Source organism: Megalobrama amblycephala, linkage group LG4 (assembly GCF_018812025.1).
Source record: "Megalobrama amblycephala isolate DHTTF-2021 linkage group LG4, ASM1881202v1, whole genome shotgun sequence".
Classification (NCBI taxonomy): domain Eukaryota; kingdom Metazoa; phylum Chordata; class Actinopteri; order Cypriniformes; family Xenocyprididae; genus Megalobrama; species Megalobrama amblycephala.
Window position 1 is genome coordinate 16,059,851 of NC_063047.1, and position 27,993 is coordinate 16,087,843.

Sequence of the window (27,993 nt, forward strand, 5' to 3'; positions counted from 1 at the left end):
ACTCACACAAGACTAAATTAAAGTGTAAATGTTCGGTGTTCTCACAGACATTGTACCTTCAATGTTTAGATTTGTTCTGATATATTTTTCTCTGTGTTTGATACACACTTTCTTACACACAGATCAGCACTTCTTGCTTCCTAGAGTATGTAATGTTCAAACTCGTCTTCCACTCCGTATCTGTCCTGTCTACATGTCCAGACTTGAAAATATATAGTATATATATATATATATATATATATATATATACAAATATATAGAATAACAAATATTATAATCAATGTATTTTTATACGCCAATATTCTGATAGTCTAAGACTACATTTCCCACAATGCACTTATTCCTCCCTCCACCTGTTTGTAATTGAGATATTTAAGATGACGTCAATAAAATTGTGTATTTTAATGCAGTACATGTTTCTGGTCTGGTCACAAATAATAATAACAGAGCATCACAAGTAAAAGTAAACCTCAAAATATTAAATTATACATCCTTGACTCTAAATATGAGAAATATTAATGCGATACTCGGCTTAGTAAAGACCACTAACCGTAAAACAAGGAAGAGGAAAGGGAATGGAGAGGATGTAGAGGTTTTAACTCACGATGAGAGTGTGTTCTCGGCCCATCGTGATGACTGTGCGGTTTATCGTCCTCAGCAGAGACGACACAATGTCCTGAATGTGCTGAAATGTGTCTCCCTGGAAGAGAAAAAGACAAAAACGCTCGTCATTTGTATTCTAGCACTGAACCGCACTGCATCCAAACGGTCAAAGATTTTCTCATTAAGTCACCCAATTAAAAACAAACACACAGATTCACTCTTGAGTTCCTCACCTCAGTGTTTCCTGTTTATGAGCTACAAATTTTAAAGGAATAATTCAGCCAAAATGTCAATTCTGTCATCATAAGCAGCTCTTTTTCCATACAAGTGAAAGTGAATGGTGAGCACGGCTGTCAAGCAAGATTAATTTTCAGTAAATAGCTATTTAAGTTTGTGTTGCTTTCTCACATAAAGAATTCAGAAGATGTTGATTACTGATAAGTCACATGGACTACTGTCGTGATGTTTTCATTTATGAACCTTTACAGCCCCTGGTCACCATTTGCACAGAAAAGAGCAGCGTAAAACAAAATGATTTAATGATAACAGAATTCACATTTTTTTGTTTGGTCAACCATTTCTTTTTACTATATGCTACAAATGAAGAGTGAACTGTGTGTTTGTGTTTTAGTTGCAGGTCTGGTCTCTCTGGCTCCTTCACACTGATTTATTGTTTAAATGTATTGATTGTACTGAAGAGCTCTGGAACGGCCCAGATGAGTGTGTGTGTGTGTGTGTGTGTGTGTGTATGATGTCAACTAAAGGCCTTTAATTTCTTTTTATTCAGTTTTTAAATCAATTCGGAGAGTTTAAAACCCATCTGGGCCCAAAAATAGTCCATTTTAAAAATGTTGAGTCTCTTAAAGTCTGATCTTTTGCTGCACAATTCAGCCTGTTACTCCAAAGAAAGGAAAATGTCACTCGTAACAGCATGACATCACATTTCTGAGCAGCATGCACATAAAGTACGATGGAAACACATTTACCGAATAAATCCCTTGATGCGCAACTCGCGTAACTTTGCCTCAACAGAGGATGTGATTGGATAACCAGCGGACTAATCATATCGCACAGCATCTCATATGTTGGATTGGTCGCTCTGAAATGCTTGAGCATTTCAATTTCAATGATTTGGTTTAATTCCCTCCCAGAAGCGTCTTACATGACTGCGTTCCCAAACACCAGCATCTGAACGCAAGATAACATGACAGCGTTTGTTGTGTTTCGTCTGCCGCTCTGAGACTCCAGTCATTTATGATGGAGGAAAAAAGAGCCACAGTTTCTTCCCTGATTGCAGCAACTTCCATTTTTATTACTGATATTTTGTGCCAATTTCCCAGGAAGTGAGGATTTTGTTCTCTTGAACACACTGGATGGAAATGGTGCTTTATTTTTAAATGTTTCATGCGATATTCCAATTTTGCACATACGTTTGGATGGAAACATAGCTACTGTTAACTAAAACTAAGACTAAAAGTATTAGAAAATAATTTTTGGTAATTGAAATAAAGCTGAAATAAAACAAAATATACAGTAATTATTAGATGAACATATCAAGCTTAAAAAACTTAAATGAAAATAGAAATGTTGCCTTGGCAAATAAATAAATTAAAGAAAACAAATTAAAGCTACATAAAAATATGTTAAAAATGAATAAAAAATGCACATAAGTACATAACAAAATTACTAAATCTTAAACTAAAAATTAAAGTAGTTAATGCATTAACTAACATGGACTAACAAAGAGTAGTATATTTTTATAGCATTCATTATTAAATAATATGTTCACATTCATGTTACCAGTGTATTAACTAACGAGATACAGCATTTGATCTTAAAAACGTATTAGTAAATGTTGAAATTAACATTAATATTAATAAATGCTATACCAGTATTGTTCATTGTTAGTTCAAATTAACTAATGTAGTTTATAATGTTAACAAACGAAACTTATTGTAAAGTGTTACCAATAAATACTATAATTGTATATAAATAATACTAAAATAACACTTGAATGAGTTTAAAAGTATCTCTCTGCTTCCTTCTCATGAGTAGGTTAAGTTTCTGAGCATCCGACATCAGTGATGTAAAAGTGGATGTTCAAAAGCCTTCATCGACAAACATCTTCTGTCTGTCTGTGAGAATCACAGGAAAATGACCCGTGTGTGAGTGTGTGTTTACCACCCCCTCACTAATTTCATGACGCAGAGGCGGATAAAGTGAGGGATTGAGAGAGAGAGAAACATCTGTTCATCTCTACATGGAGCATTTCATTTCATATTGTGTTTCTCAGCATCAATAGCTCTTCACTTCGGCTGCCAACACAAACACTCTCTCTCTCTCTCTCTGTGCCTCTCATTCTCTATCCTCAGTCTTTCTCATCTGTTTCTCTCTTTCTCAGAGGTCAGTGGATGACGGCTTAATCATGTACACCTATAATCCCTGCGGGGTGTGTGTGTGTGTGTGTGTGGACGCAGATATCTATGTCACCTGTAGCCTGTCATACGGTACAGTTTCCATTTCTCTTTCTCTCTGTTCACAAAACTGCTCCCTCATCAGTCTCACATCACACTCATCAATCTCATGACACCCATCAACAGCATGTCTGTCCAGCTCATATGTCACCCCAAAATCAAAAGAAAAATTATATTTTTGCTGATGTTATGTCTATTTTAGAGTTGTTTATATTGTCTGTTTTAGAGTTTTTGCATTAAATCAGTATTTTCATGACAACTTTAGCCCCAAATACTAATTAAAGGTGCCCTAGAACCAGTTTTTAAAAGATGTAATATAAGTCTAAGGTGTCCCCTGAATGTGTCTGTGAAGTTTCAGCTCAAAATACTCCATAGATTTTTTAAATAATTTTTTTTAACTGCCTATTTTGGGACTTCATTATCTATGCACCGATTCAGCGCGCGGCCCCTTTAAATCTCGTGCTCCCTGCCCCCCCAAGCTCTCGACTATAATTCAGTGCATTTACAAAGTTTACACAGCTAATATAACCCTCAACTGGATCTTTAAAAGATGTTCGTCATGCATACTGCATGCATGCATCGGATCATGTGAGTACAGTATTTATTTGGATGTTTACATTTGATTCTGAATGAGTTTGATAGTGCTCCGTGGCTAAAGCTAACATTACACACTGTTGAAGAGATTTATAAAGAATGAAGTTGTGTTTATGAATTATACAGACTGCAAGAGTTTAAAAATGAAAATAGCGACGGCTCTCTTGTCTCCGTGAATACAGTAAGAAACGATGGTAACTTTAACCACATTTAACAGTACATTAGCAACATGCTAACGAAACATTTAGAAAGACAGTTTACAAATATCACTAAAAATATCATGCTATCATGGATCATGTCAGTTATTATTGCTCCAGCTGCCATTTTTTGTTATTGTCCTTGCTTGCTTACCTAGTCTGATGATTCAGCTGTGCAGCTCCAGACATTAATACTGGCTTGTCTAATGCCTTGAACATGGGCTGGCATATGCAAATATTGGGGACGTACATATTAATGATCCCGACTGTTACATAACAGTCGGTGTTATGTTGAGATTCGCCTGTTCTTCAGAGGTCTTTTAAACAAATGAGATTTACATAAGAAGGAGGAAGCAATGGAGTTTGAAACTCAGTGTATGTCTTTTCCATGTACTGAACTCTTGTTATTCAACTATGCCAAGGTAAATTAAATTTTTGATTCTAGGGCACCTTTAAAGTAATGTGTAAATGATAAACATTTCAGTTGTAAAGTAATAAACATCAGGGTAGTATTTGATGTTATGCTGATTAAGTAGTCATCACAGTAATGAGAATCTAATGTTTAGGGTCAGTAAGACTTATTTTTCAAAGAAATTAATGCTTTTATTTAGCAAGGATGCATTAAATTGTTTAAAAATGACAGTAAGGACATGTTTAATTTTACAAAATATTTATATTTCAAATAAATGCTGTTCTTTTTAACTTTTTATTAATCAAAGAATCCTGATAGAATTGTATCAAGGTTTCCACAAAAATATGAAGCAACTGTTTTCAACATTGATAATAATCTGAAATGTTTCTTGATCCGCAAATCATCATATCAGAATGATTTCTGAAAGATCATGTGACCTGTAATGATGCTGAAAATTCAGCTTTGATCACAAGAATAAATTAAATGTTAAAATATATTCAAATAGTTATTTCAAATTATAATAATATTGCAGTTTTATTGTATTTTTGATTAAATAAATGAAGGCTATAAATGTAGCCTTGGTGAGCAGAAGAGACTTCTTTCGAAAACATTTTAAAAACCGACCCCAAAGTTGTGAACCGTAGTGTATATGTTTATATAATGTCTTGTGATTTGGGGTTGAAATATGACATGGACACTTTTTTTTATCTTAATTATTCTATCAGTATATATTAGAAGGATGTTTACGGCTGCTAAGCAACATAACTTGTCACATTCCAATAAAACAGTTTATTTTTTTGCATTTTACAACAGCTCTGAACGCGTCTCATCCACACTCAGGAATACCTAGACAGCATCATCACCATAATGTGTGTGTGTGTGTGTGTGTGTGTCACTCTACAATCACATGCTCTCACAGATGTTCTCTCATCTGTATTTTTAGAAGAATCATTTGAGGTGAATAACGTTTTGAAGCCTCTCTGAGAGTTTAATTTAAACCGCAGCGTGAAACATGCCCTGAGAGAGAAAGAGAGAGAGAGCATCTTCCTCACACGTCTCTCTTCATCGCTGTTTATTTGAACTGTGAAACGCTCTCAGAATCCTGTTAAAGGAGCAAACGAGAGGAGGCAGGAGAGGTCACGACCCTGTCACATCTTCATTCTGCTCTTTCTTCAACACTCCATCATTTTCATCAGTCACTCATCTGGATGATCATCATATAATCACACGGGTCTGACCCGCTCACCTCTCCTCTGCACTCAAACACAAACAGATCCTTAAGGAATTTGATGGGTTCAATACAAGTTAGAAGTGAAGTGTGTCATTAGTGCGATGTTAAAACAGTTTCACATATCCAAGATTATCTATCTAGTTCTTCCTGAAGAGTGTAAACACTGTGGCTGAACATTGCTGTATTTCTTTAGCACTTGTGGCATGACTGAATGATTACCGCTGAAAATGAAGGACGACATACAGAGAGATAAATCAAACCTTAAATGAATAACTAGAAGCCTCTCTATAAAAGCATTGTTAAATTTATGAATAAAGCCAACCCCGTAAAATAAATAAATACATGAATTGTATTATTATTGTCTTAATATTACTAAAATGTCTTAAAATATAATTTAAATTATATATAATACATATAATTTTTTTTCAATATTAAGACATATTACAAATATTTAAGAAAATGAATATATTATTTATATATTCCATAATTTTAAGTAGTAATATATGGTAATATTAAATATCAATGATTTCAAATTATATATAATTATATATATAAATATATAATATACTATTTAAATATATTAAAATATATTTTAAAATAATTATATAAATATGAATACATATATTTATGTTATAAATAGTAAGCAATATTGATACAAATATTCATATATAATTATGTGACAATTATACATTTTTTTTAAATTAAGACATTAAATATTAATTGTAAATATTTACAATTATATATAATTACATAATATTTAAAGTTTATATAAATTTTAAGATAGTATATGTACAGTATGTTATATATATATATATATATATATACATTGATATATATATTTATATACATTTATATAAATACTTAATATTAAGATATTAATATAAATACATTTTAATAAAATTTATATTACTTGAAATTACAGTAACACTTTACAGTAAGGTTCATTAGTTAACATTAGTCAACTAATTAATAATGCAGCGCACTTATACAGCATTTATTAATCTTTGTTAATGTTAATTTCAACATTTACTAATACATTATTAAAATCTTAACATTAGTTAATGCACCGTGAACTAACATGCTGTATTTTTATTAACTAACGTTAATGAAGATTAGTAAATGCTGTAACAAATGTATTGCTCATGGTTAGTTCATGTTAATACATTAACTAATGTTTAACTAATGAAACCTATTGTAACGATAAGTAATTACATACAATTTATAATACTTACCATATATTAATTCATATTCATTTGCGGATGAATTCAAGTGTTGTACTAAGCTTTACATTTCAACTTCTAAATCTGACCCTACAGAAGTCTATTACTGCATACATATTTGTTTTAAAATAATGAACTTATTTGCATATAGTTATGCCATAGCGCTGTCTGTGTTTTGAACCCAGAACTTTCCTCTAAGAGCAGCAGGACCAGTGCTGATGTAAACACACACACCCAAATGATTTTTTGTGTGAAAGATGGAGCAACAGTTGTGGTTAAACCCGGCAGCGCTGATAAACACACGGCTGTGTCCTGACCTCTTTCATTATCTCCATCTCTCTCCGTCTCACCGGTTTCTTTGGAAGTGGAAGTTCAGGAAGTTCAGTGTCTAAATGCATCACCGTTTCGGAAAGTGAGATTAGAGCATCAGACTTCAAAGAAGCCGAGTGTAATCCGCTGTCATTTTAGTAATTAAAAACCCGCTCCAGTTTTACATCGAGGTGAGTGTGTGTGTGTTTGATTAGATGCATTTTTATAATCATAATCATAATCCTTGAAAAGTTGGAAGATTTGAATCCTCAGAAACTTCCAAATTCCTATTCAAAGAGTGCAAAAGAATGCTTGATGTCGAAGTCTCATACATAAATTTAGATCACAACGTATGATAACAAAACAATAATTTAATAAGTATAATAATAATATTAAAATATAAAATGATTACTGTTATTTAGCAGTAGTAGTAACATAATATACTTATAATCAAACTTATGCATAAATTTAGATCATAACGTATGATAGCAACACAAACTAGAATGTACATTTCCTGAAGAAAATGTGAATGGTGCTTGCAGTGGCAAAACTCGGCTGATAGGGTGTTTCTAGGCAAATGCTAAGGTGTTCTGGGTGGTCGCTAGGCGTTTGCTAGGGTGTTCTGGGTGGTTGCTTGGCGGTTGCTATGGTAACCTGGGTGGTTGCTAGGCGGTTGCCATGGTAACGTGGGTAGTTGCTAGGGTGTTGATAGGCAGTTGCTAAGGTACTTGGGGTGGTTGCTAAGGTGTTGCTAGGCAGTTGCTAGGGTGTTCTGGGTGATTGCTAGGCAGTTGCTATGGTAACCTGGGTGGTTACCTAAGGTGTTGCTAGGCAGTTGTAAAGGTACTTGGGTGGTTGCTAAGGTGTTGCTAGGCGGTTGCTAGGGTGTTCTGGTTGGTTGCTAGGGTAACCTCGGTGGCTGCTAGGGTGTTGCTAGGCAGTTGCTAAGGTACTTGGAGTGGTTGCTAAGGTGTTGCTAGGCAGTTGCTAGGGTGTTGCTAGGCAGTTGCTAAGGTACTTGGAGTGGTTGCTAAGGTGTTTCTAGGCGTTGCTAGGGTGTTCTGGGTGGTTGCTAGGCGGTTGCTATGGTAACCTGGGTGGTTAATAAGTAATAAGTAATACTAATAAGTATGTCTTTATATTTTACTACACTTTCTATAAAACACACAAAAATATTACTGTGCAAAAAACTCTAAAATGCAAAATTAACAATTTTTATCAATATTTTTTTCCAGTACTGAATAAAATTGAATGAAATCTCTCATGGTCTTGGTTGAGCGTATCTATAAACCTTCCAGTTTTCCTGCGTCACTGACTCCTGCTGTGATTGGCTGGTGAATTAGTGTGCTGATCTCTGATTGGCTCTTACCACATCGTTACGGCTAAGCACTTCCAGGATGTTGTTCAGGAGTTCAACGCTGTTCCGCTTCTCATCCTGATTTCCCTCCCCCACCACAGCCAACGCCCCGCTCAGCTCCCTGAGCATCATGGGTAACAAGATGTCACGGCAGTCTGGAAATGACAACGTAACGGAACACCTCAGTCTACTCATAAAATAAAACCGTAAAAGAAATACATTAAAACAACTTTTCAAAACAATAAAAAAAAAAAAACATTTTTAGTAATACATGTAAGTAATATTAAATATTTATTTATAATATGAAAATATACATTCTATGTAAAAATAAAAATATAATTGTTTAAATATATGTGTGTGTGTGTGTGTGTGTGTAAGTGTGCACGCATGTATGTGTTTATATGTATGTGTGTGTGCATGTGTGTGTGTGTGTGTGTGTGTGTGTGTGTGTGTGTGTGTGTGTGTGTGTGTGTGTGTGTGAGTGTGTGTATATACATAAAACTCATGAAATGTTATGCCAAAAAATTATACATTATGAACCAGGATGGACATATTTGAAATGTTGTATTTTGTCATTTAAATATCAAATTCTTAAATGTATAGAAGCATAAATGAGAACAAAACGGTCGTGAAAAAATAAATGACTACAGTTATCTACAGTAATTAATACCACAGTTGAGTTTCAGAGTGTTGGTGGGGTCTGTTTGACGGCTGGATCCAAACCAATCCAGAATCTGCTGCACTTCATGACTGACTTTTACTCAAAATCTTTTCTTCTGCCTTTTAAAATCAGCACATTAAAAGCTCATTTAAACTCTGGCTCGTTACCAACTGATTATCAACGATGATCAATCTGATTTTGCTGAGAGAGTCAGAGTCAGAGAGAAAAAGAGAAGATAATGCAGACAATGATGGACACATTGTTTTTCTAATTTTTAATACCATGGCATTTGTGTGTGTATTATAATGATTAATCGTGAATAATTGCATCTAACATAAAAGTCTGTGTTCACATAATTTATGTGTGTATATATATATATATATATATTATATTTATATCTATTATATATGTCTGTGTGTGCATACACACACACATATATGTAAACACAAAAGATTTAGGGTATTAAAATTTGAGAAATTGTATTACTTTTTATTATTAAGATTTAAAAAATACATAATTATTAACAATGGCTCAAAAAAACTTGGTTTACCAGATTCACATCTACGCAGGTCAAAGAAACAAAGTCCAACCAGAATGCAGCAGTGCATGTACACATCAGTATATGAATATTTGCCATCGACCTGAGCTTCCTACAGGAACACGACCCTTCCTCTCAACGCCATCTCTCTCTCCCAGAGCTCAAAATGAGTCTCAGCGGGAGAACTTTTCTCTAAAAGGAGCGTGATGCATCAAGAAAAAGTAGATATTATAAATGCAATGAGTTTCAATCATTCACGATTACCTACCGAGCGGCATACATCACGGCAGTGAACGGGCAGTTTAACGTACACTTACAGTATTGTTGCACCTTGAGTCTGGTAAATAAATGACAATCATAAACGTCGGCACTAATGCTAATTACTGAGGTGAATGGTAATTGGATTTGTCACACTTAATGTCCCTGTGAGATAAAGAGTGATGGAGAGCGGGACTCCTCAGAGAGAGAGAGATAAATGCTGCTGTGGATCCGTCCCTGAGGGAATATTGAGCGATCTGAGCTCATGAAGGGTTCACTGGTGTCGCTTTTTATAGTGTCCCGCTCCATCATCAATATCACTGGCAAGAACAACAGGAAAATGTGCCGTCGAGCATTTTCTCAAGGCCACACTGACCCTTTCACCTCCTGGACCAAAGCAGTGCTCAGCGAGTGTGTGTTTATTGCTGTCATGATCCAAAAGAACCATTAAAACATGAAAAACACACACAGCTTTCACATTTAGCATTATGTGTACATGCACATAACACATCTAGAATGACCCGAACATGCTTAACATCAGGAGTTCACACTCGTGGTATTCTTGGCTGAGCTGAAACGTTCTTACTTAACAAGAAAAAACACTTACTCAACAGACTCTATATTACTGAGGACTGATCCTGGCTGAAAGCCACGCTAGTGGACAGCCAAAAGTGCTTCATGCATCACTTGAGTGCTTCATGCATCAGATGACTTCTACAAATAATGCATTTTGAAATTCAAGGAACGTGGAAATGAATGATGGTAAATGCTGCACATCTGCCAGTTACCTTTCTTAGAATACTCTATTGTTTTCTCTGTCTGTCTTAAACACATCAGTCTAAAGCAATCTGTTTCCTGTGAGGAGTGAAAAGAGGGTGATCTGTCCACAACTGATCAGGTGAGACACGTCACAGTTTACATATGCACTACCGAGCGTCACCAGTGACAACATGTGAACGGATGTCTAAGGAATGGACTCTGAATATATGCCTGCATTCATCACTCACTACATCAGTGTGCTGGGATATGACAAACATAAAATGTCTGATTGATTGATTGACTGATTGATAGACTGACTGATAGATAGATAGATAGATAGATAGATAGATAGATAGATAGATAGATAGATAGATAGATAGATAGATAGATAGATAGATAGATAGATAGATAGATAGATAGATAGATAGATAGATAGAATGACAGACAGAAGGAACGAAAGACAGACAGACAGAAAAATAGACAGACAGACAGAACGATAGACAGACAAAACGATAGACAGACAGACAGAACGATAGACAGACAGAGAGAATGATAAACAAAGAGAACAATAGATAGATAGACAGACAAAACGATAGACAGATAGACAGACAGAACGATACAAACTGACAGAACAAAAGACAGACAGACAGAACGATAGATAGACAGACAGACAGAACGATAGACAGACAAAACGATAGACAGACAGATAGACAGAGCGATAGACAGACAGACAGAATGATAAACAAAGAGAACAATAGATAGATAGACAGACAAAACGATAGACAGACAGAACGATACAAACTGACAGAACAAAAGACAGACAGACAGAACGATAGACAGACAGACAGAACGATAGATAGACAGATAGAATGATAAATAGACAGAACAATAGACAGACAGACAAAACGATAGACAGACAGACAGACAGACAGAACAACAGACAGACAAAATGATAGACAGACAGACAGAATGATAGACAGATAGAATGACAGACAGACAAAACGAGAGACAGACAGATAGACAGAGCGATAGACAGATAGAATGATAAATAGACAGAATGATAGACAGAGAGAGAACGACGGACAGAGAGAACGACGGACAGACAGAACGATAGACAGACAGACAGACAGACAGACAGAACGATAGACAGACAGACAGACAGACAGATAGACAGATAGAATGACAGACAGACAGAACGACAGACAGACAGAACGATGACAGACAAAACAAGAGACAGACAGATAGACAGAGCGATGGACAGATAGAATGATAGACAGACAGACAGAACGATAGACAGACAAAACGATAGACAGACAGACAGAACGATAGACAGATAGACAGAACGATAGACAGACAGAATGATAGACAGACAGAACAATAGACAGATAGAACGGCAGACAGATAGAACGGCAGACAGACAGAACGATAGACAGACAGAATGATAGACAGACAGATAGAACGATAGACAGACAGAACGATAGACAGACAGATAGATAGAACGATAGACAGACAGAACGATAGACAGATAGACAGAACGATAGACAGACAGAATGATAGACAGACAGAACAATAGACAGATAGAACGATAGACAGACAGACAGAACGATAGACAGACAAAACGATAGACAGACAGACAGAACGATAGACAGATAGACAGAACGATAGACAGACAGAATGATAGACAGACAGAACAATAGACAGATAGAACGGCAGACAGACAGAACGATAGACAGACAGACAGAATGATTAGAGAGACAGAACAATAGACAGATAGAACGGCAGACAGACAGAACGATAGACAGACAGAATGATAGACAGACAGACAGAACGATAGACAGACAGAATGATAGACAGACAGAACAATAGACAGATAGAACGGCAGACAGACAGAACGATAGACAGACAGAATGATAGACAGACAGATAGATAGAACGATAGACAGATAGACAGAAAGATAGACAGATAGACAGAACGATAGACAGACAAAACGATAGACAGACAGACAGAGCGATAGACAGATAGAATGACAGACAGATAGACAGAAAGATAGACAGATAGACCGACAGATAGAACGATAGAACGATAGAACGATAGAACGATAGATAGATAGATAGATAGATAGAATGACAGACAGATAGAACGATAGACAGACAGATAGATAGAACGATAGACAGACAGAACGATAGACAGACAGATAGAACGATAGACAGATAGACAGAAAGATAGACAGATAGACAGAACGATAGACAGACAAAACGATAGACAGACAGACAGAGCGATAGACAGACAGATAGAATGATAGACAGATAGACAGAAAGATAGACAGATAGAACGATAGACAGATAGACAGAAAGATAGACAGATAGACAGACAGATAGAACGATAGATAGAACGATAGATAGATAGATAGATAGATAGATAGATAGATAGATAGATAGATAGATAGATAGATAGATAGATAGATAGATAGATAGATAGATAGATAGAATGCCTATGTGTATTGAGTGAACTTTAGATGTATGCACTGAAGAAAAGAACATGTTTATTTACAGGCTTTTCCAAAATTCTAATCTGACAGTTATTTTCTTTTAAGGCTGTATGTTACCAACAAAGCTTAAAACTTACTAGGTGAGAAGGGCCTGGTATTGCTGGATCTTTCTACAAGGTCCCTAAACTGAAAGTCCCTAGGACTGAACTGAAGACTAAATTACAGCGCTGCTGTTCTGTTCTTGAAGAAAACCCTGTGTGAGTATTTAAAAACTAATCTAATCTCAGCCAAGTGTCTGTCCTTCTCTCAGGAGAAAAAGATCCTGACAACTGCTCCCTTAAGAATCATAACTCAGCCCTTTTCTCTTCGGCAAGAAACCTCCGTTCATTTTCATCTGCCGTTCTATCCTGAGAGTTCACAATAAACGATTTCACATGGTAATAAGATGCCATTTCTATTACCCAGCTGGCCTAAACCAGACGGACCCACCATACCATGCCAGTGTGTGTGTGTGTGTGTGTGTGTGTGTGTGTGTGTGTTTGAAATGACATGGACATTGAAGATTGAAATGAGAATAAGCTTTAACTTTGGCTCTTCATGCAGCACTTGAAGGTCTAATTCAATCTGCTTTCTATTACCAAGATTTTAGATGTTCGTGCACAATAACACTCAACATGTTTCGTCACGCTGTTAATATATATATTTCTCCTTGATGAAATGTGTTGAGCTTCAAATTCACCTGTAATTCTCTCCTACAGGGCGGAACGAGAGCGCAGCTGTAAATTGGATTCTCGCCTGTCTAAAATGTTGTTAACAAACTGATGACAGCTGCAGCCGGAGGCTCTGACATCGGCCCTTCACAAACTTTAAAGTGCATCATTTCCATGCCTCTTATGAAGATGGGACTTTCAGAGCAAAAACAACAACAGCTGGTCTAAACCTGCGATGGCACTGAAAAACATCCACCATTCAAACAAGTATCGGACTTTTAATGCAAGACACAACAGGCAAAACCATTGTTTTTTTTTCAATTTTGGTTATTCTGCTTCCATATCTTGTCTTCTTTCAGACTAGTGGTAAGAACACATCAAAATACACATTTAAGTGTTTATTACACTTTATCTATTTGCGTCTGTAGATTTCAATTACAATGCATATCTTTAAAGGCCATTTCCTCAAAGTGAGCCAGAAATCTCCACTTCAGCAGCTCATTTATATGGCAAACTTTACAGTGTTATTCCTATAGCGGTAGCTTTCATATTGGATAGCTTTCATATTGGGAGATATTTGCATAATGTAACCGTAGTGGTGGGATATTCTATCCTAATTTCACCTTGACACTCCGTCATAGCAATACGAGGAGACAGATTTTCACTTCGACAAGAAATCTTGTCACATTTTAATCTTGCGAGATCTCGTAGCACAAGATCTCGTCACACCTAGTCATTAACATTTTAAAGGTGCCCTAGATTATGTTTTTAAAAGATGTAATATAAGTCTAAGGTGTCCCCTGAATGTGTCTGTGAAGTTTCAGCTCAGAATACCCCATAGATTTTTTTTTTATTAATTTTTGGGGCATCATTATAAACACACCGATTTTATGCTGCGGCCCCTTTAAATCCCGTGCTCTCCGCCCACAGAGCTTGCGCTTGCCTTAAACAGTGCCTTAACAAAGTTTACACAGCTAATATAACCCTCAAAATGGATCTTTACAAAGTGTTCGTCATGCATGCGGCATGCATGCGTCGGATTATGTGAGTATTGTATACTGTTATATTGTTTACTTCTGATTTTGAATGAGTTTGATAGTGCTCCGTGGCTAACGGCTAATGCTACTCTGTTGGAGAGATTTATAAAGAATGAAGTTGTGTTTATGCATTATACAGACTGCAAGTGTTTAAAAATGAAAATAGCGACGGCTCTCTTGTCTCTGTGAATACAGTAATAACCGATGGTAACTTTAACCACATTTAACAGTACATTAGCAACATGCTAACGAAACATTTAGAAAGACAGTTTACAAATATCACTAAAAATATCATGATATCATGGATCATGTCAGTTATTATCGCTCCATCTGCCATTTTTCGCTATTGTTCTTGCTTGCTTACCTAGTCTGATGATTTGGTTGTGCACATCCAGACATTAATACTGGCTGCCCTTGTCTAATGCCTTTTATAATGTTGGAAACGTGGGCTGGCATATGCAAATATTGGGGGCGTACACCCCGACTGTTACGTAACAATCGGTGTTATGTTGAGATTCGCCTGTTCTTCGGAGGTCTTTTAAACAAATTAGATTTATATAAAAAGGAGGAAACAATGGAGTTTGAGACTCACTGTATGTCATTTCCATGTACTGAACTCTTGTTATTTAACTATGCCAAGATAAATTCAATTTTTCATTCGAGGGCACCTTTAAATTACATTTTGGAAAACTTGTAATACAAAAACTGTGATTATTAACTGGGGAAATATGGTGATAGCTATTACTTAAAGGGTTAGTTCACCCAAAAATGAAATTTCTGTCATTAATTACTCACCCTCATGTAGTTCCACACCCGTAAGAACTTTGATCGTCTTTGGAACAGAAATTAAGATATTTGTGATGAAATTCTAGAGGTATATGAGTCGTCCATAGACAGCAATATAATCACCACTTTCAAGGTCCGGAAAGGTACTAAAGACATCGTTAAAACAGTCAACGTGACTGTTTTTGCTTTTTGAACAAAAAGCAAAAATAACGACTTTATTAATCAATCTCTTCTCTTCCCTGTCATTATCCTTAAGCAGTTGACGCAGTAAGCACAACGAAGGCTTTGTTTACACCCGAATGCCGGCTCAGTATTGGCCAAAGCTGATCACGTGAGCAGCACGACGCATGTGGGTGATTCTGACGCAGGAGCCGGCCAATAATGAGTCGGTTCTGACGTAGAACCTGAAAGCGCTGAACGTACAAAAAGTATTCTCGTCGCTTCCTAAAATTAAAGTTGAACCACTGCAGTCACATTGACTTTTTTAACGAGTCATATACCTCTTGGATTTCATCAAAAATTTCTTAATTTGTGTTTTGAGGTCTTATGGGTGTGGAATGACATGAGGGTGAGTAATTAATGACAGAATTGTAATTTTTGGGTGAACTAACCCTTTGAAATGTTTACACTATTCACATTTACACTGTTTTACATGTCTATCTTTATTATGAGTTTGGTGGGCATTTTTGAGTAATTTTAATCTGTCAGTAGTAATTTATCTGATGTATATTATGCATCAATCTTTGTATTTCCGGGTAGAAAATAAATACTCGATCTTCCAAAACACTCTAGCAACTGCATAACAATGCCCTGGCAACCATCCTAGCAAACTCTCCAGCATCATGGTGGTGATTTCTGCACAAACAAGCACCACTGACTCACAAAATGTAAAAATCTAGTTGGCAAACGCTGTTAAAGTCAGGTCCAGTTTCACTGCCAGGGGAATTACTTGTTTTGCTCAAGCTGAAAAGTTTTAGCTGAAGGATCTTAAAGCCCCTTTAAGTCTCGATATTCAATATTGATTCCAAGAAATATTCCCATTTAAATTCCTTGTCTGAAAGCCAGTTGAAAACAGTGACAAATTCTGTCCTGAAACGAGTGCATCACTTCCATCAACAGATGGTGACACAGAAAAACAGGGGGAAACCTTAAAGAATAATAAAAAATTAACAAATAAGAGTGAAATGCATTTTCTCTGTTGTAATGCCTTTTAACCCAGCAGGATAAATAGTCAGAAAAGCCCTCGGCAAACCGTAACCATAACAACAGCCACATTAAGGCCTGAGTGGAAAAAACTTTAATTCACTTTCACTGCATTTGAATTAGTCAGATGAGATGTGTGTGTGTGTGTGTGTGTTTGGCGCACTTCATCATTTTAATGCATCGGCAAAGAGAGAGTGAATAATGGCAAATTTGTGTATTACTGTGTGTGTGTGTGTGTGTGTGTGTGTGTGTGTGTGTGTGTGTGTTTGATTTCTATATTACTTTAGTTATGTAATGTACATTCTCATTATGATCATCAAGCCTAGAAATTAATTCATCATTGGGGTCACACAAACTCACACAAACACACACACACAAATTTATATATTAAAAAAAGCACAGCAAAATTACTAAGAATAAACTAAAATAAATCTAAATATTAATAATACTCTAAGAGTATGTAAATAATACTGAAATAACAGACATACGCATGAAAAAAAAATGTAATAAAGTATTGCAAAAGAAAGTGTGCAAAACTATAGTGAGCTGCTTAGAGGTTCATCGCTCTGATGGGTTTCAATTCACAAAGGTAAAGGGCACACTAAAAAACTAGGACTGAAAGGTGGATAAATAGAGATTATTATATCGCACAACTCTGTGTGCATATTATATTAGACTTTATAATCATAAAAATGATAACTTATTCATGTGCACTGAAAAGTGAAATAAAATGTCAGACATTCAGATAAAGTTCAGAGTCAGAGGACAGATGAGTTTATGAAACTCTTTCATTAAAACTAATCTCCATCTTTGGCTTTTATGCATGGCGATTCTGTTTGTATTTATCTGACATATGTGGAATCCAGGACATACAGTCTGTATGATTGTTCTGATCTCAAAGAATCAAACTGCTCTCACATCAGTAGACGCTTCTTCAAAACCAGCTGTGATTTAAAGAACTCTTTGACAACGTGATTCAAAAGAATGCGGCAGATCTGTGGGCAGATGAGAGTTTCTGGGTAATTCACTCATTCTTTATTTCTTTTAACGATTCAATAATTTCCGTCTGTCAGGTTTCCGAGCGGAATAATTTGAGCTAACTGCTCTCATATTATTATGCATGAATCTAATTTCACCTCAAGTAGAAATTAAATGCGTCAAATGCAGATCCACATTTGAGTGTGTCTGTGTGTGTTTTCCGTTCCAAGGCCTAAAGTTGCACATCATTATAATTATCATAACTGAGTCATGAGATGTTTGACGTATATGTCCTTCACGGCTGACAAAATGGGCTTTTAATAAAAACTTGTCTGCCTATATAGTAGAAAGGCGAATTATTTTTTAAAAAAATGCTACCTAACTAGAGAAAAAAAGCTGTCATCTTTCCCTTTTGCCAAATAGGAAAACTTCAGGCCTTGACTGCTGGTCAAGGCCTTTAGTACAGTGAGGGAAGTTTTAATCTTCTGATTGGTCAGTTTAAATGTCTCACATTTGGGTTTCAGTCACATGGTCAAGGAAGGGATAAAAGAAGATTGTAACCATTGCTCTGGCGCTTTAATTCTTGGCTTTTCTTGGGCCCTCTCTCTGTTTCTCTCTGTCTTCCTCTCTCTCTCTCTCTCAGGTAACTTTTTACATACATGCTGGGTACGATTAATGGTATATAATTTTATCATCTCATACATCTTTTTTGTAATTATTTTAAGTGTAACCATAATCAGACATTGTCATTAAACCCTTTCAATCACAAATTATTTGTGCTAACTAGTTTTGATTTAGTATTAACATTAATGTGCTCCCTATTGCAATACAATATTGTCACACTATAGCAACGCTCTCCCACATATATTGCTTATTTCCGTCGTTGGTATACTGTAAGTTGCAGTGGGTGATAATAGACAAGAAATGTACAGTTTTCTACCATCTTGCTGATAAAGTTTCTTTAGTTGCTCGGCAACCTTACAGCCTGAACCCCTGTAGGAGTTCCACCCTTACAATAGCAAACTTTTAGTCATAAGGGTGTCGACTTGTATTGTTCCCAGGTGCAAGAATTCAAAGAGTAAACGTTTAGCAGGAGTGAGTTACTTTCAGTTTCCATTGAAGGATCTAATGCATTGTAGGCAGCAGCTAAAGGCTGCAAAGAATCATAAATACGGAGAGAACGCTACGACGAAAAATATGCATGTTTGTAGTCAACATTTTCAAACTGGACGACGCAGAGTTTTAGGACAAATGGAGGGGAAAATCTGAAAGAAACTGCTGTTCTGCCAATTCCTCCTGAAGCAAAACGCTGTCGCGCATGTAATGGAGGCCAGCTAGTAAGAGCTGTGCGGCTAAACGTCCCTCCCATGGTCTCAAGAGGCACACTAGCGACTGATACTAGAGACTGTGGTCTTTAGCTCCCATACCGGAGATGCTGGTTCAAGTCATTGGTGCCGTGACCCGGACAGGAGTGAGGTTTAGAGGGGTGAGTGTAACGGTGGCCAGCTAGTGAGAGCTGGGCAGGTAAACCTCCCACCCATGACCTCAAGAGACACACTGTCAACTGATGCTAGAGACTGTGGTCTTTAGCTTATTTGTTACTGCACGCTCCTCCCTTGCCAGAGATGCTGGTTCAAGTCCTACACAGAACGGGGCGAGTAGGACCAGAGGAGTTACATTGGTGCCGTGACTCTGATAGGAGTTTTAGGAGGTTTAGGGGGGCGAGTGTAACGGAGGTTAACTAATGAGAGCTGTGCAATTAAGCCAACCTCCCCTGACCTCAAGAGGCGTAGTGGCAAATTATGCTAGAGACTGTGGTCTTTAGCTTACTTGTTCAAGTCCTGCTCAGAGTGGGGCGAGTAGGACCGGAGGGGTTACATTGGTGCCGTGACCCGGATGTGAGTGAGGTTTAGGGGGGCGAGTGTAATGGAGGCCAGCTAGTGACCTTTTCAACGTCCCTCCTATGACCTCAAGAGGCACACTGTCGACTGATGCTAGAGACTGTGGTCTTTAGCTTCCTTGTTAGTGCACACTCCTCCCATGCCGGAGACGCCAGTTCAAGTCCTGCTCGGAGCAGGACGAGTAGGACAGGAGGGGTTACATTGGTGGAGTTGTCAAAAGACTTGCTGACAAAAAGACGTCAATTTCTCGGTCCAGGTAACACAGAGAACGAGTAAACATTGTTCCTACCAACAATGTAGTAATACAAAGCGTGTTGAAAATCTGTGAAGTTTAAGTAAAAGTATGGGACTGTCTGTCTGTCTGTCTGTCCGTTTGCTTGCAATTTTGTTTACTGTATTTTATTATGAGAGTTAGGATTATTTTATTTTAAACGTTATAGTTAGTGTGTCTATTTAATGGTTTAGTTTAATTAATTAAATCTATTTATTTAAATAAAATCATTTTATTGTATCCCCTTTCCTCTTTCTTTTTGTTTTTAATTTATTTTTTATTGTGATTATTTTACTATATTTTATGTTTTTATATATATGTAAGTATTTATTTATTTTACCCTTTTTTCCATTTGGATAATGTTTGATTGATAAAGTTGATTTCTAAAACCACTCATACATGAAAATCCCTCACCTTTCGGCAAAATTTGCCGTTTTGAAACCAAAATAGGTGACCTACGTGAATCGTGTACTACGTGAACTGCGAACAGGTGCGCATGCCAAAAGGGAGCGCAAGATTCAGTGAACTGCGAACTGCGATTCAGTGAATTGCGAACAGGTGCGCGTGCCAGAAGGGAGCGTGAGTACATGGAAATATTAACGCGAAGAGCCTTGCATCACCAGTGCAGACCACTATCAGAAGCTGAAAGCACGCCTGGCCTCAGTGATTTACCTGACTGAATTTGGTATAAATTTGGACTGAATTTGGTAGAATTTGGTATATCTAAGTTAAGTTACCCAGGAGCTCTGTTGACATAGACTTAGCTAACGTTAGCTACAGCTTGATGAATTTGAGTCATTGAACACAGCAGGAGAGAACGCAACGTTAGCCAGCTAGCTAAAGCTCTGGTGGAAAATTAATAGCTAACGCTACCGTTTTTGAGGAGGTAGATTTTGAGGTGAGGGGACTGACAAGGCAGAAGGTAAAGTGGTCCACCGTTCTATCAATAAGCAGACCTGCCAACCTGTACGCAATTTGCAAATTGGTGACACCTCTGTGCACGCGCAGTCCTCAAATCAAGCAACAGCAAAAGAAGAAGAGTTCGACCAATCATAGCGCTAGGTTCTTCCCCCAAATAGCAAGTGGGGATGATTGACAGATGCGTAAAGCCTATCATTAAAAAGAGACTGAAAATCGACACCAATAAAGATTCCCACTCGATCCCCCTTCATAATACTTAGTAAGGAGGCCATAATAATTTTTGACTCATGGCTGAAGTTAATTTTCTCCAGCTCTCCCCAGGTTGGCAAAAAAAGCATCTCAAAATGCATCAGATTGATGCTTTAAAATATGGAATATTTAAATTTTTCTTACGGGGGGGTAATATCCTTCTCACCTTTTTCACCCCTGACCCATTTTCATGCCTGCCACTATAAGCTCTTCTTTCTTTCATGCTTCATGGAGTTCAGTTCAGAATTGCGTGTCACAGCTGACAGTGAATCTACTGTGATCTTTCTTGCTCTGTCACTACACCGGACACTGCAGCGAGAGTTTTTTAAAAATGATGAATCTTTCATCTAAAATGAATACATTACCTCCTCACTCTTCTGTTTTGACTTTGTCATCTATGATGCATCCAGGTTCAAGTCAAGTCATCTTTATTTCTATAGCACTTTATGGAATACAGATTGTTTAAAAGGTGCAATGTTTAAATTTGGGAGGATCTATTGACATAAATGCAATATAATATACATAACTATGTTTTCAGTGGTGTATAAAGACCTTACATAACGAACCATTATGTTTTTATTACCTCAGAATGAGCCATTTATATCTACATACACAGCGGGTCCCCCCTCCATGTCAAGTCGCCATTTTGCGCCGGCATGTTTTTCAGACAAACACTCTACAGAGTGCGTTTAGTCACTGTGTTGTTCTTCTTCTAAATCGTTCATGTTTTTAGAGGCAGCTTGCATCGTCACTACGTTGAATACGCACAAAGAATAATTAGTAGTTATAGTCATCTGGTTTATTAGAAGCAGAGACCGTTCTTTGTTCAAAGTAAGAAGAAACCTCATTGCTTGACTGGCTAACGTACTCTCTGCTGTCTCAGACGACGACATCTTTTACTTCTGTCGGCCAGACGGCCACCGTAGCTTTTCTATTTAGCTTCGAAAGGGAGGGGTGAGCTGTCCTTGGTTGCAGTTCGCAACCTCACTGCTAGATGCCGCTAAAATTTACACACTGCACCTTTAAAGCAACTTTATAGTGATAAACAGGGATGCACGATTATGACAAAAATCATAATTGTCGATTATTCCCTTAAATTTGAAAATGTGATTATTAATTACGATTATCACAATTTACATTGAATGATGTTTTTAATGGCTTTATACCATTGTAGCTACTGCATGCCATATTTTTATATAAAAATATTTTTAAAAATAATTTTTTTCAGGATTCTTTGATAATTAGATCTGAAATCAGCATTTATTTGAAATTTTTTTTGTGATGTTGTAATTGTCTTTACTGTCAATTTGATCAACTTAATGCATCCTTCCTGGATAATAGTATTAGTTTCTTTAAAAAAAACAATTTTAGTCTGTACTAACTCAAACTCTACACTTTTAGAGCATGCACTAAGACTATATGGCACTATTAGGAAATATTACCTTGTCATCATCATTTTACATGTCAAAATAGCTTAAAAATCCTCTACAAACTTTACCAATCACCTTTAGCATATTGCTCTTAATTCACTAATGTTAATCTTGCATACTATCACTATAAACACTTTGCAAATGGAGATTCAGCCATCGTCATCTGCCACTTGTCGCTGATCCCATCATGCCTTGTTTCTCCTCCAGATGAGGGCTGGACACACTAGATGAGGCTAATATGGTAGAGGTAATTGTACAGAATATAAATGTCTCATTGCTCTCGCACCCATTTTAGAGTGACATTTCACAAAATGGGGCCTCGTTTTCCAGTGGCCGGCCGGATAAATTTCAATTAAAATGCCTGTCAGGGAGGCTTACGGGGAACACGGTAATTCAAAAATAAATAAAATGACACATGAATACATGAATAAGTAAACAGCTTGCTGCATCATGCAGGACAAAAAAGGAATCCTCGCATTGTGATATCAAGCCCTGGACCAATCAGTAGAGGTGAAGAAGCAACACTCATGAATATTTATGAACAAACGCGCCAGACACATATGGAACGGGCAGCTTGTGATTGTGCTCATAAAATGCATGAATTTAATTTTGAAACCTGATGTCTCATGCAATTATGTCAATTGAGATGTACATAAATGTGCTGAATGATCTTTTATTCGATATTCAATAACATTATATATTATATATATATATATATATATATATATATATATATATATATATATATATATATATATATATATATCAAAACCAAAAAATTGTGAAAAAATGTGCATCATACACAGTGTTACTGTAGTAGAGATAATGTTATAGTTTTTATTCTTATTTTGAATGAGTTTTTATATGTAAAATTTCATTTTAATTTTAGTTAAAGGTTTTTTTTGTCATTTTAATAAGTTTTTTTTATATGTCTATATACTTTTATTTCTGTTTTAGTAGTAGTAGTACATCAAGTTAAACTAAGAGACCGTCCACACGGAGATACGTTTAGCTGTATAAGCAAAAATTTTGTATCGTAGCGGCATTTCTTCCAGACGAATCTGGCGTTTTGGGAACCTGAAACCCCTATTTTTTGAAACCGGGTCCCAGAGTGGATAAATCTGAAAACGACACACTTGCATTTTCGTGTGTACAGCCAATCCGTATATTTTGTGAAACGATGATGACATCACCCCACGTCTCGACCCAAGTCAGACGCCACTACATCATGTAACATCAACAACAACAACAGCAGACTACATGCTTGTGCTCCTACTGCAGAAGCTACCGAGCCTATTAGCTTTACTAAAATAAAGCTTTATTTATCTAAGCTTTACTAAAGTTTGTATACAGCGCACAAGGTTTATGTGCATGCTTCAAGTCTTATTCCCCATTTTTAGTGTATCTCTGTGGCAGAATTACAGCGCCACATACCGATCTGGCATGTATACTGCATCGTTTTGAGTCAATTTCAGTGGTTTCGTGTGTATTTCTTGAGACAAGGAAAAAAAAAAGATTGGATAGGGAAAGCTCTGGCTTCGTGTGGATGTGGCCTAAATGAAAATGAGTATTGTTCCTTTAGCAACTAGCCAAAATAATATACTTTTTTAATATTTTATTTCAGTTAACATTCGTTTTATTTCAAGTAACAAACCCGTTTTTTGTGGTTTTAGTTTTAGTTAACTACAGTATAATAACCCAAGAGTGTAGATTTTACAACGAATACAAGAGAGGGTTAACACACTTTAAGTTAAATGGGCCTGGATGATGTATCTGTCTATCATTATCATCAAACACACACACACACCCCGAATACAATCCATCACGACTCTCATGAGCAAAATCATCAGGCTCTTTAGTAAAACACACACACACAAACACATTCATCATCCGTCTGCAACTCAATGAAGTTAAAGAGCACAAACACACACACACACACACACGCACACACACCATTCATCACTTTATAGCATCTAGTTAACAGGCCGTTTGGCAGGAGCAGGCCAGAGGCTATCATATAAACCTAGAGGAAGAAAGAGCGGAGGAAAAGAAACGGTGTAAAATAACAAATGAAATAACCTGTGGGCAGGAAAGGAAAGGAAAGGAAAGGAAAGGAAAGGAAAGGAAAGGAAAGGAAAGGAAAGGAAAGGAAAGGAAAGGAAAGGAAAGGAAAGGAAAGGAAAGGAAAGGAAAGGAAAGGAAAGGAAAGGAAAGGAATTAGTTTTATTCAATGAGGTCCAAAAGTATGATGGCACCAGGGAAAGTGTTTTCTATTCATATTCTGCTATTTAATACTGGAAAGTGTAACTGAAAAATTTACATTTGACTATAGGGGTCTAAAAATAGTGCAGAATATTAAATATTGCTTTTTTCCCCCTCACAAAATGCTAAAACATTTACACTGAATTTGAATTTGTTCGTTCACTAAATGCAAAATGCTACATTCAGCAAATAAATTCACTAAGTCAACTACAGATTTCTCATTCAGCAAAGTTTCAATTAGCAACAAACTGATAATTTTGGTATTTTGTTGACAATCAACAAATGTAAAAAGATGAGCACCTAATATAACAACACAACAAATAACCAACAATAATCACAAATCATCAAAAAACATTTAGAAAAACTCAGCAAACAGTAACACAATAATACTGTAACAGTAAATTAATAATTTATTCATGCCGCAATGCATGCTGCGAACTCACAACCCCTTAATTTTTCAGCAACATTTTTAAATTCTTTGTTCAGACAACTGTGTTGGACTAGTTGGGAGAATTCTGTTGGTCTAACATTTTTTATGTAGTCGAATGTCGGTTTTTAATATAGTTTCAAGTATTTTTTCACATTTATAAGTATTTATGTCTTACAGGTCCCTTAAACTGGAAAATATTTTGTTCCTTTTTTGCAGTGTATATAGTTTGTGTCTGTGTGTGTGTGTGTGTGTGCGTGCGTGTGTGTGTGCGCGTGTGTGTGTGCGTGCATGCATTTCACCTTGTCTCTGGAAGAGTTTGCTGCCCACTATCTCAGTCATGGATCCCACTTTCTGTTTCTGTAGTTTATCCGGAGGAATACAGGTGTAGAAATCATACAACAGCTTACTGCACACAGACAGACAGGAACAGGCATTAAAAAAGCAGAAAAAAAACAAGTTTAAAAGTAATTCATACATTTAATTTCTCATTGGAAATCAATTTTGTGATGTTTTAGTGGAGAACATTAACTGTCAGTTTGTATTTTTAGTATTTAATAAAAGATAAAAATAGACCAAATTAATCCATAAATTAATGCTAAAGCTGCCGAGGGCAGAAAAAGTGACCTGTGCTTTATTGATCGAGTCTGAACACCGCCGGTGTCTGTGAGAAACTACTGTATCATATCGACCCTCTCAGAGCGGCTAGAATCGCCTGTGTTGTGTGTACAGTGATGAATCGGGCGTCACTTGAAGCTAAACACACACTCTCAGCTCTAACTAGATAAAACACTCCAAATAAACTCTGTTTCTGCAATCTGTATGAGAGAAACTCGCTCCACTGTCTCCTCAAACTCATTAAAAACGCGAGCCGAGACATCAGACATCTGCCTCAGTTACCCGCATGAGCAGCTAAACTGGTTAAAGTCACATTACGGCTATAATAACGTCTCGGTTACAAAGGTAACCCTCGTTCCCTGAAGGAGGGAACGGAGACGTACGTCGGATGACCGACGAATAGGAATCTCGCTAGAGAGGCCAATCTACTTCGAGTGTAACTAAACGAGCCAATGCACATTGGCATGCAATCATATGCATCAGCTGCTCGCCTCGCAGCGCGGGTATATAATGAGCAGCAGGTGCGTTGCATCTTCAGGTTTTCGCTGAGGAGCCGAACCCAGCAGGTGGCAGCATCAGCAGGACAGCGCCTGTGGCGACGGGACGTACGTCTCCGTTCCCTCCTTCAGGGAACGAGGGTTACCTTTGTAACCGAGACGTTCCCATTCAGTTGGTCACTTCGACGTACGTCGGATGACCGACGAATAGGAATCCCTACCAAAGCGCCACAGGAGGTGCCCTCTTCCAGTGCTCTGTTGTGAGCCACCTGAACCCCCTTGCCTAAGGACGGTGGGACCGGGCTCACACAGAGAGGGTCGATCACTGTTGTTCCCAAAACCCACTCAGTGAGACTATAGATACCACTGGGAGCGTAACCTTACGTCAGATAAGGAACGCTGCGGAAGCCATATCCTTCCCCGAAGGAGTTATATGGATAAGTACATATGGACTAACCTTGTAGGTTGTACAACATATGGAAGAACTGGGGTGACTCCAACTTGGTGGGTTCTCCCAGAGGGAAAGACACGGGCTTCGATTAGGAGCAACCGTGGAAAGCCGCATATGGGATCCCCGTAGGGTCACACATATGGAACCCAGCCTAAATCCGGTTCTCAAGGATTCAACGGAGTAAGGCCTGGCGACCGACGCTCCGCCACGTCGGCTGCCGAAGGGATGTCGGAGGACTCGACAGGGCCTGCCTTGTAGGGACTCTCTGGAGAAAAGAAGCGCATGTCGCGCAGCAAGCGGACACTAAGCCGGGGCCTCTCCGTGCCTCTGACCTGAGGCGAGAACACGGGAGGAGACCGGCTCCACACGAAGGCTATAGTACCTAGCGAACGTGTTAGGTGTCGCCCAGCCCGCAGCTCTACAAATGTCTGTCAGCGAGGCGCCACGAGCCAGCGCCCAGGAGGATGCTACACCTCTCGTGGAGTGAGCATGCAACCTGAGCGGGCAGGGCACGCCCTGAGCTTGATAAGCCAGGGCGATGGCATCCACTATCCAGTGGGCCATCCTCTGCTTGGAGACAGCCTTTCCCTTCTGCTGGCCTCCGTAACAGACAAAGAGCTGGTCTGAGGTCCTGAAGCTTCGAGTTCTGTCTATGTACCGTCGCAAAGCGCGGACTGGACAGAGCAAAGCCAGGGCTGGGTCTGCCTCCTCCGAGGGCAGCGCTTGCAGGCTCACCACCTGGTCCCTGAAGGGAGTAGTGGGAACCTTGGGCACGTAGCCAGGCCGGGGTCTCAGTACCACGTGGCTGTCGCCCGGCCCGAACTCCAGGCACGATTCGTCGACCGAAAATGACTGCAGGTCCCCTACCCTCTTGATGGAGGCCAATGCAACCAGCAGCAAAGTCTTCATAGACAGAATCTTTAAGTCTGCTGATTGCAAAGGCTCAAAGGGAGCAATCTGGAGTGCTCTTAGCACCAGAGCGAGGTCCCAAGAGGGTATGGAGGGAGGTCGAGGAGGATTTAACCGTCTCGCCCCCCTAAGGAACCTGATGACCAGGTCGTGCTGACCAACAGATTTGCCATCTATGTGGTCGTGGTAAGCGGAGATAGCAGCAGTCTGGACTTTGAGGGTGGAGGGGGACAGCCTACGCT

At 37.9% G+C, this 27,993-nt stretch overlaps 1 protein-coding gene across 2 annotated transcripts in view; it reads right to left on the bottom strand.

The window, feature by feature from the left end:
• LOC125266842 (dedicator of cytokinesis protein 2) overlaps positions 1-27,993 on the bottom strand; it is a 114,083-nt gene that overhangs the window by 50,555 nt on the left and 35,535 nt on the right. For both annotated transcript variants that reach the window (XM_048187918.1, XM_048187917.1), the window contains 3 exons: positions 25,579-25,685; positions 8,410-8,552; positions 605-700 (listed from right to left, as the gene is read on the bottom strand). In XM_048187918.1, coding sequence (XP_048043875.1) covers positions 605-700; positions 8,410-8,552; positions 25,579-25,685 — 346 coding nt within the window. The remainder of the gene's footprint in view (positions 1-604; positions 701-8,409; positions 8,553-25,578; positions 25,686-27,993) is intronic.